This window comes from Myotis lucifugus, unplaced genomic scaffold (genome assembly GCF_000147115.1).
Source record: "Myotis lucifugus unplaced genomic scaffold, Myoluc2.0 scaffold_487, whole genome shotgun sequence".
Lineage (NCBI taxonomy): Eukaryota > Metazoa > Chordata > Mammalia > Chiroptera > Vespertilionidae > Myotis > Myotis lucifugus.
The window spans coordinates 44,619-55,718 of NW_005871535.1; the positions used below are offsets into that span (position 1 = coordinate 44,619).

At 36.4% G+C, this 11,100-nt stretch overlaps 1 protein-coding gene across 1 annotated transcript in view; it reads right to left on the reverse strand.

Annotated features, from left to right (window-relative positions):
- Positions 1-5,509: 5,509 nt before the first annotated feature.
- The window catches only part of RCHY1 (ring finger and CHY zinc finger domain containing 1), a 23,330-nt gene continuing 17,739 nt past the window's right edge, over positions 5,510-11,100 (reverse strand). The window contains 5 exon segments of the mRNA XM_006103498.3: positions 5,510-6,183; positions 8,404-8,524; positions 9,440-9,466; positions 9,557-9,615; positions 9,723-9,799. Of these exon segments, the coding sequence (XP_006103560.1) occupies positions 6,055-6,183; positions 8,404-8,524; positions 9,440-9,466; positions 9,557-9,615; positions 9,723-9,799 (413 nt within the window). The 3' untranslated portion in view covers positions 5,510-6,054.

An 11,100-nucleotide genomic window follows, 5' to 3' on the forward strand; every position in this document is an offset into this window, starting at 1 on the left:
AACTGCACAGGCGGTCCAGGCCCCTTATCCCCACATTGTTAAAAGGATCAACTTGATTAGAAAGCCTCCATCCTTCTCTCCTTGGCTTCCCCATTCACCCCACCCCATCAGAGGAGTTACCTGATGGTGAAATTTGGAGGAAAGCCTTTGCACATGTATGGCTTAAGCCCTTTCTAGGCTGTAGCCTTGCCCCTTGCAGCTGCAGTATTTAGGACTTCCCTCCCCAGGTGTACTTAATGACTGTACAGGTAAATTCAACTTAGAATAAGGAAGAGCAAACTTAATGTGGCCTTGGTTCCAAGCCACAGTCTACTTTCCCCATTAGCAGCAATGTCTGGCTCCCAAATTTACTTCTCATTTGATACAGAACTTGATGCAGAACTCCAGAGGAATATAACTCATTAAAACTTTAAGAGAAGGCACAGATCATATTAAGTTCCATATCAGGTACTATACTAGTTGTCCTAAAGCAGTGGTTCTCAACCTTGGCTGCACATTAGAATCACCTGGGAATCTTTTTAAAATCCTGATTTCTGGGCCTCCACCTCCGGAAATTCTGTTTCTTTGTTATGGGCTCAGGCCACAACATTAGTAACAAAGAAACAGAATTTCCGGAGGATGAGGCCCAGAAATCAGGATTTTAAAAAGATTCCCAGGTGATTCTAATGTGCAGCCATGGTTGAGAACCACTGTTCTAAAGGAAATTGGAATTCAACAAGGGAGATTAACTTAATGTGCAAATAATCTAAGCAAAGGAGAAAATGCCAATTAGAGACTTCAAGCAAATTTGTGATGCCACGTGGGAGGTGGGAGTAAGTGGGTGGACAACAGTCTGGGGCAATCAGGGATGGGTTGCCAAGAGATCTTCTGATGTTGTGAACAGGCTAGATAGTGGTCGCCAACCTTTCGGACCTCACGGACCACCGGTTGGCGACCGCTGCTCTAGAAGACCCAGAACTGTTTTCTCAAAGTTCTCCAAACTCAGCTCCTCAGAGTCCCCACCCATGAGGATGAGGAGCCAGTGGCCAAGCCCCACCTAAGCCCACTCTATTGGCAATGGTTGGAATTGTGGCAACCTCTAGACAGGCTAAAGGCCTGTTTACCATACTTAGCTCATTCTGAATTCTGACTCTAAGAAAAACAGAATACCATATTTTTCCGTGAATAAGACACCCCCAGGTATAAGACGCCCCCCTACTTTTCCAACCCAAATTAAATCAATATTTTAAGCATTTTGCTGGTTTTCCTCTTAAGGCCTTTTTTGGCATCTTAGAGAGTTGTTCTTCCAGTTTTCTCCACTGTCTGATCGATCCTACACCCAGTGGGAGGAGGTCCAAATTGTCTCTCTGCAGCTCTATATCCATACTCTTTTGCATAGCTGATTACATTCAGTTTGAATTTTGCAGAGTAAAACAATCACTTACCGGTATTTATCTTTTTATTTTTTGACGTCTTTATGGGCTCAGAATGTTCTGGTCCTTGTTGCATCTGCACACTCTCCACCTTCAACTCCACCTCCAATTATGGCATCAGCTGACGTCACTAACAATAAGGCTCATGATTGGAGGAAGCCTGTTTGACAAGGTATGGGCAGCTATGCACCTGCTGGCTCCCTCCTCGGCTGATTTCTGTGTATAAGATGCCCCTCGATTTTAGTCTAACAATTTTAGAAAAAAAAATAGCGTCTTATACATGGAAAAATACATTATGCAAGAGGAGTGAAAACAGGGCAATAGTTGGAAGCAGGTGGGTGATTAAGGGAAGTTTTGACCCTGGGAGAAAACAAGTGCAACCAGCCTGATGCTCGGATCCTGATCAGAGGTTTACCAGAGCAAATGCTTGGCAGGCCTAAGCAACATTTAGACAAGGGCAATCCTTAATGAACTGTCAGGCATTACACCAGGGGTCACAGAGCAAGACTGTTGACACCCATAGGAATGTAAGCTTAACTACTAATTCTAAAATAGAGAACACGTAAGTCACAGGCTCACACACCTCCCAAAGACCACACATTTGTGGTCCCTAAGTGGCAGAACCAAGCCAAAATTGTCCGGAAATTGTTCTAAGGGCTCCTCACTTATTGAGCCACTTGACACTAGAAATCAGGAAAAACACTCCTGTAGCACTGTCACACATCCACCTCTCCTGGGCCAGGACAACTTGAGGTCATTTACTCCTCATTTTTTAATAATCTGGCACAACTAGTGCAAAATACAATTAGTTAAATGGGATAAATGAATAGATGAACCTATCAACCAGATTCCAGCACGACTTGATTCCTGTCTTCTAGTTTAAGAAAGGTTCTTGATACCATCACATTTCAACCAATACATTCTAGTACTAAACACTTCGGGGAGGGGGGATCTATTCATGGAATTTTTACCCCCAAATGTACATACACTTCTATCAGATTCTTAAATACAGTGAAAACTTGGGAACAAGATGTTTTTTTAATCCCACTAGAAATTCAGCAAATTCTTAGGAACAAGGCATTTTGAGGTGAAAAGCCCCATCACTGTCCTCAAAACATCATAGGCCCTTTCTCTCACGCCCAGCCACCCTGGGTGAGGGTGCTTCCACAGCCCATCTTCTTACCTCTACCTTAGCTCCCACCAATTACCTCCTGTGTTTGTCATCCACACGTCAATTGCTACAGGGCTTTCAGTTTTAGTTGTACCCCCAACCCCATCCCTTTGTCCACAGGAAATTTTATATACAGTGCTTCATAAGCAATGTTGAAATGAGAAGGGGAAAGGCAAAAACTGAGCCATAATAAAGGAAATACTAAGTCCTTTAAAACTGGTACAGTGCTATAGTGTATAGAGGGAGAGGTTACAAATTTTGGATATTAATTAGCATTCATGGAGAAGGTAAACTTTGAGATGGATTGTGAAGAAGAGGCAGGTCTTTGACAACTACATTTTTCTAAGAATGACTGTTCCATGAGGAACCCATGTGTGCAAAGGCAAGGAGCAAAAATTCAGAGGAGATGTGTTTAAGAAGTATATGTAAATGAAAAATAAAACTGAAAAGATAAAATTGGAACAGATATTGTAAAGGTTTCAAAGCAAGGAATCTGGGCTTAATTAAATACACAGTTGGGAACTTGTACTTTATTTTGACCAAAATTATAACAAGTCTAAGCTTCTATGCACCAAGAAATTCATAAACGTACTGAGTTACTAGTTTTTAAAATAAGTACACTGAGATACAAATTAGGGACAATTATGCTGTTTCTTATTTCAGGGACAATTTCTAAGACCAAACTAGGCCTACATTCCTGTAAGCTTTTTAAAAATGAAGTTATCTGTTATAATAGTAACAGTAGTTATCTCTGGAAGATGAAACTTGCCTTATTTTTCTTTAATCCTCACCCAAGTATGTTTTTTATTGATTTTAGAGAAGGAAGGCGGGTGGGAGGGAGAGACAGACATTGATGTGGTTGCCTCCCGTACATGACTAGACTGGGGATTGAACTTGCAACCTAGGTATGTGCCCTGACCAGGAATCAAACCCTGCAACCCTTTGGTGTAGGAGACAATGCTCCAATCAACTGAGCAATCCAGCCAGGGCTATCTTCTTCTTACATATTTCCCACAATAAAAATATTTTTGAATCAGGAAAAGCCCCCCAAAATTAACTTTCCATTTTATTACATACTGAATGCTGAGGAACTTATGATTGTAAATGAGAAATGAATTGACATGTCATGATCAAATCTTTGAAGCCTTGACTTCAAGGGCATTTGAAAACTGCTTCAAGCACACAACTGGGTATCATAAACAAGCAATTACATGCTAATTCTGCTTATTTTGGACAAATTTGGATCCTGAGTTGAAGATTTAAGTAATCAGATTATGAATTAAAATAAGACATCTAAAACTGGAAGGTGTAACAAATCATGAGATCCTCCATAATAGATGACTTAACTATTAGGAGTACTTTGGCAAAATAGAAGTTTGAGTCAAAGGCAGTGTGGTACAGTGGGTTTGGGGTCACACGCCTGGACCTGATTCCCAGCTCCAACATTTAGTACCTGTCATTTACTTGAGCATATCATATAACCTCTGAACATCAGCTTTCTCATCAATAAAATGAAGACAACACCTATGCTACAGGATTATGGTAATGATTAACACTAATGCATAAGCCTGGTGCATAGGTTCTCAAAACACTTTTATATACTCACTCCTACTCAAAGATCCAGTGATTATGATTAAAAGCAATCATATAACTTAACTAGTTTAGCAGGATAACAGAAACAAAAAGTATTACAACTAGGACACTAGTCTTTCCTTATCTGTATCCCGAGTAGTAACACCGAACAAGATATCCCATTGCTTCACCAAATCAAGATTGGCAGTGCCCCCCTGTCCAGGCCAAAGAAATAGGTGAAGGGAGAGATCGCAAGAATAGAACACGTAAGACAGGAAGGCAAGATAGAATAGAGAAGATCTAGGCCCCAAACTGGAAATCAATACTGCTGCCTTTATCCAGGTAAAGAAATTTCAACAAAGGAAAAAATAAATGTACCAGAAATGTTAGGATCTCTAGTTATAACACTATCTTCCTTACTCACAGAAGATTCAACTAGCTCAAAGTTAGAAATGTAATGGGAGTTGACTGATAAGGACACACTTTACTTCCTAAACTAAAGCTTTTTATAAACAGACTAAGTTGAATGTTGGGATACTACTGCTAAAGTATTGTTGTGCATTGTTCCTGAATTAAGTAGTATATTTAATTCTACTACATGAGTCCAAAAAACTATTAAAAAATCAGAGATCTTGCCAGGAATATTATGTACCCTTTCTACCCATCTACTTTAAGCATTTAGGGAAGAATCCACCCACTTACAACAAAGACAACCACTGTATGCATAAAAAACCAAACAAAACAAAAAACCCCCCACAAGTTAGAAGCCTAGCAAGTATGAGGAACACTAGAATATACCACCATAAGGGCAGGGATTTTTGTCTATGTAGTTTTTTGTTGTCTTTGCAGCATCTAGACCAGCGTTCTCAACCTGTGGGTCGCGACCCCTTTGGCGGTCAAACAACCCTTTCACAGGGGTCGCCTAAACCCATCCTGCATATCAGATATTTACTTTACGATTCATAACAGTAGCAACATTACAGTTATGCAGTAGCAACGAAAATAATTTTATGGTTGGGTCACAACATGAGTAACTGTATTTAAAGGGCCAGAAGGTTGAGAACCACTGATCTAGACCCATACCCAGCACAAAGTAGCTGCTCACTAAATACCTACTGAATGAATTATTCTTTGAAGAAATTATTTTGGATAACTAAAACAAAATTATTGTCAATGTTGATGGTTTTCTTAAGACTTAGAAGAATTCTATTCTTTTACATTTTTCCCAACTACTCTTATGGAAGAATACCTCAAAACAAAAGAATGTTTCTTTTAAGAAATATTACAGTATTAAGATTATATTGCCCTAATTAAGCCAAAAACAGATAGTCTTGGGAAAAAATTTTCTATAAAACACTGTTTCAATATAATTTTATTAGCAGTTATTATGTCAAAATTCACATTTACAAGATCCAAAGGACTGTCTTATAAATTTCTAAAGCATATGGAATTAGATTTTAACAGTAAGATAGAACATATTCTTATTATAGTACAGCCCTTAAAAAGTCAAGAATAATACTTAGAATTAATTACAGTTCTGTCAAACTAGAAATGAATTCTGCATGCAGAATGCCATTTAAAGCAAAGTTCCATGAATGTATAACATATTTCTATGGATGTAAGTTTTAGTGGCAAACATCATTGGCTTCCAAACAACTGATGCTAAAGGAATTTTCAATCAAAACATAGGTGCAGTGGTGTTCATTAAATATAGAGATATGATAATTCTATAAAGAGACCCTGAATCCTTAAGTATTTGTAATATGACTTTATGCTGTGACACTAATACAAAACACATCAACTCTAATGCATAGATTCTGACACATTATGACAATAGGATACTAAAGATAGCTTTGTTCTATCAGAAAATGCTGAGTTTTCCAGTGCAGTATATGCTGGTCACTGCTGATCTAGTGTAATTCTACAGCCTCCAGCCTGAGCAGTATTGTAGGATTCACAAATGTTACACTTCATGCCTAATATATGGAACTGAACTGTAGATCTTCCATTGCAATCATTGCAGAGAATCTAAAAAGTGAAGAGATAAATTCAAATTAAGAATATTAAACCTTAGAGATATAAAGTGACATTGCTCAAAACATTTCCTCAGAAATCATACTGAAGATGTAAAAACATCTAAACATTTTCATAAGTAGAAATGCCCTATTTTTTGTTCACTGAAAACTCTAAGAGGCTACTTTGAATTCAGAAAATGAAAATGTGGATTTGCGCCAAGAAGTCTATTTTAAAATAGCTCCCAAGTGGTATAAATAGTACTAGCATGAAAAGTAACATAGGCACTATCAGATCAACACCTATACAGGTACTCCTCGACTTAGAATGGGGTTACATTCTGATAAACCCATTATAAGTTAATACTGTAAATTGAAATACAACTACTGTACATCATAGCTTAGCCTGGGCAGTTTCTACTGAATGTGTATTGCTTTTACACCACCATAAATCAAACCACCACAAGTCCAGGACCATCTGTACTTACAATTCAAAATAACATACATGATTTCATTATTTTCATTAACACTTAAAAAATTGTTATTTAATAAAACAAATTTTTACATACTTATCATGACATTTTTGCTTATTCTTTAGGTTTTTTTGTTTTGGCAGTGGAGAAATTAGAATCGCTTTACTGCTAACACTAAACAAGAAGAATGGGAAAGCTATTGCTTAAAAGCCCAAACTCCTTGATGGCTTATAATCAGAGGATTTTAAGGAGTTAGGAAACAAGTATTTGGAAGTGCTAGTGGGGTGAGTTTTAATTGGGGAAACTTGGAGATTGACTATTTATGTTTAAGGGACTTCTTCAGCACCAGGTCTTCCTGGACAACAGACCCTCCACTTCCTTTTCTTTATGTTTACTCTACTAAGTTCCTAGTCTTCAATGCCTCAGGAATGAATTAAAGTTCAAAAGTAGTTCTAAAATTGAACAAAGAGAAGCTTTTGGCTCATCCCTAAAATGTCAATAAGATGCCATTTAGGAATGAATCTTTTCTAGTACTAAGACCTTGAAAATAAAAAAGGTGTTACCCTGAAAATTGATCAATACTATGTGAGAAAAGCATTAGTTTTAAAAAAGTCACACCATAATAAGAAGACTTAAAAATTTACTCTAAATTATAATTTGGAAAATAATTCTCTTATGATCTAAATGTAGAGAATAGATTAGTAGTTGCCTAGAGCTAGTGAATTGGGAATGACTGCTAATGGGTACCAGGTTTCTTTTTGGAGTGATGAAAATATCCTAAAATTGATGGTGATGATGTCTATACAACCCCAAGAATATAATAAAAAGCACTGAACTGTATACTTTAAATGGATGAGTTGTATGGTATGTGAATTATATCTTATTAAAGCTGTTATTTTAAAAAATTGTCCACATGGAATATCGCACACTGCAGCCTATAGTAAAGCATCATGTGATTATCAGTTTAGTATTCCAAAAGGATCACTGACTTTACTAACAATTCAATTACCCACATGAATTATAAAATGCTCGTGTGAATAAAACAAAAAATAATTTTTATTTGGCTTTCATAAGTGGTTCTGATCCTTTTGTGTAGAAGTACCTAAACTAAACTAATGATGTTTAGAAAATTTAAATGTCCAAAAATTATTAAAGCACCGGAAAGCTGTTTAGAATTCTAATTCTGACCTGTAATTCAATATACTATATGCTGAGAATAGACAGCACCACACCTCAATTAATGGAGAAAAGATGATCATTCTCTATAAGGCAAACGGCACAGAAATACTTCTTATATTTTAGGTTACAGGCTAATAAGACCAAATTTTAAAAGTCTAAGTAAGATAGAATAAACCGGTAATAAACATTAAAAACCAAAAGTGATCCTCAAAAATCAGCAAACATGTTTGCTTGAAATCAATTTAAAATAATTGAAAATAAAACATCAAACCAGTAATTCACCTCTACTCAGGTACATTACTGATTCTGGCAAGTAATGTGTAAACAGTTCAGAATAAAGTTTGTGCCTGCCACCTAGTGTTGGGAAGAATTGCACAAAGGTATTCTTAGAACTTTTTTTTCCTGGTCTTTTAAGTTCAAAATAACTAAAATTTAAAGATTGTTTTGTCTGTTCTTCCTATTAGATCATCCTATTGGCATCTATACCAAAGCAGTATTTTTTAGAAAGATTTGATCAAAAGGACAAAAATAAACAGGAACATCAACAAAAAATTTGGAAAGTTTTCAGCACTGATTCTACTCACATCTACAGTCATGTTCTGATATTCAGATGGCATAGGAGTCTGTGCTACCTCATCATCCAGCTGTCTCCAGTACCTTGTCATATCTAAAGCAGAGTGCATACATAATGGACATCTGTAGCCTCTAGAAAAGACAGAAAGGTTATTTTCCAAATATTAAACTAGAAGCATATCAACTCAAGTATAGAAGATACATGCTAACTGATACATAAACCATCCAAGACAGGGCATTAATCTATATTTCAAGACAATCTGTTACAAACCTGGGAACTTTTATACTATGAAAGTTTTCAATTAAATCTTGAATCATATGGCATTCTTTAAACCTACTTCTTTCTTCTCAGTTCTCTAAAATGGATAGGAATTAGTCACCATAGTAATTGTAGAATATACTTAATATATTTTAAAAACCAATTTAAGCTGCTTTTTAATTAAACAACCTCACTTTCTGAATATATTTAAGTAAAGAAGACACTATATTCCTTCAAACTTATTCAGATATTATTTCCTAAAAATTCTGAAAAAGTTTCCTTCTATCTGGCTATTATAAATTAAAACTTCTGCTCATCAATTTGCAGAAACAAAATACATTTTACACAGTCACCTCTTTCCTAATTATCATCTCAATTTCACATCCTTCCCCACAATAAAGTCTCAGCTTTAGATAATCTTGCTACCAGCTTTCTTTGCAGCTCATTATACTGGGACAACATAATGACTTAACAGAATTTTGAGCAACATGCCTTAGCGCTTTTACAAAGCTATGACTGCCTCTGTCAGAGACTGTGCTCCCTAGTGAGTGTATCCAGGAAATCAGAGGTAACTGTCTCCATTTGTAGGATGAGATAAGGCATCTTGCATGGGGACCAAGATATAGTCCTACACCCCCAAAGATGCTTTCCCAGTTTAACATTAGTCACTTACGTTACCCATCTGAAGATAAATATGTCATGCCCAATATACTAATAGCAATGAAAAAGAAGAAAACAAAAAATCCAGACATCTTACAATTTTAACATTTTAAATGTCAAACACTCACTCTTTCAACATTTCTTCATAACATGTTCTGGGGGAAAAAACAAAAAAACACAACACATTATTTTAGTAAAACAAAAACTATTTCCAAACATCTTTTGAGAGAAAAAAATTACTTTACCTATGTAAAAGATGTCCACATGGCAAGACATGGGCAACAACACGAGATGTGTGAATGTCCTGTGAAAAGAAATAAATGTTACTGCTTACATGAAGACAATATAAACAGCCAAGTATTTTACAATCAAGAGGGGATATTTCCAAAGCAAAAAATATTGTAAGCTTACCTCCAAACATATTGGACAATTCTGCCGGGAAACATTTTCAATACACTGTTTAAAAGAGAAATTTAAATTACCAAAAGCTTAACTAGATGGAAATAGCAGATAAAATAATATTATTAATGATAAAAACTAACAAATAAAGGAAACAAAACCAATTTATTAAAGATAATAATTAACAGTCCAGCTGGTGTGGTCCAGTGGTTGAAGGTCAATCCATGAAACAGGAGGTCATAGTTTGATTTCTGGTCAGGGTACATGCCCAAGTTTCAGGCTCAATCCCCAGCAGGGGTCATGCAGGAGACAGCTGATCAATGATTCTCTCCCATCACTGATCTATCTCTCTCTCCCTCTCCCTGTCCCTTCCTCTCCCTGAAATCAGTAAAGACATATTAAAAAAAAAAAAAAAAAAGATAATAATTAACATTAATACATGTTTCCTATGTCAGGGAAGAACAATTTAACTCTCACGACTATTCCAGGCTTTGCAATATTACCTGAAATAATGAAATTGCTTAATATATCTGAATTATTCAAATTCTATTCATTTTACAAGTAAGTTAATTTAGTGAGTCAAGACTTACCAAAATTGCAACAATAACGTTTGGAATTTTTCTGTTTTATATGTGTTTTACTCCAAAGCTAAACTGCTTAATAATATTGATAATGATAACAGTTCATATTATCAAGATTTTATCACATGCCACATGCTAAGTTCCATTACCTGTACTAGTCTAATTCTCACAACTCTAAATAAAACAAATATAATTATTACCCCATTTTAAAGATGTGGTACCTGAGGCCTACAAAAGCTAAATAACTTCTGAAATTGTGGGGAAGCATGGGACTTGGTTGAAAAGTCTGTAAGGAGGATTCTCTGAAAGGTCAGAGGCTTCTGGGGGACCTTGCCAAAGGTGGCAGACCCTGCCTTGACTTTTCCAAACAAGTCTGAGCCCCGGGTGTTTTGCTACAATATTTATGCTTAGACTTCAAAACGTCCTTGTTTAAAGGGTGCATATGCTTTCTCAAGGATGCTTACCCTGCTGATAGTATCTAATAGTTAATTTTCGTTCAAGCTGTTGTGACAATAAAAGCCTAAGGAGGCAGGCAATCAGGGCTTTTTGGCTCCTTATGCCAACTAGCCCCTTAGCCTCTCTTTCACAAAAACATGTGTCTGTAATCATCTGTTGTTCAGTGTCTGACAGTCAGCCCCAGCAGAAATTGCATCTTGTAAGAGATAGAACAATATCTGAGCTCCAACAGGATACCTCCAGGGTATGAGTTCTTAATGTGACAAGACAGTGTCCGATTAGATATGGGAAGGTAAAGGAAAGTACCAAACCATGGATAATGACCAGATTTTTAAAGAAAGCACTCAAGTAGA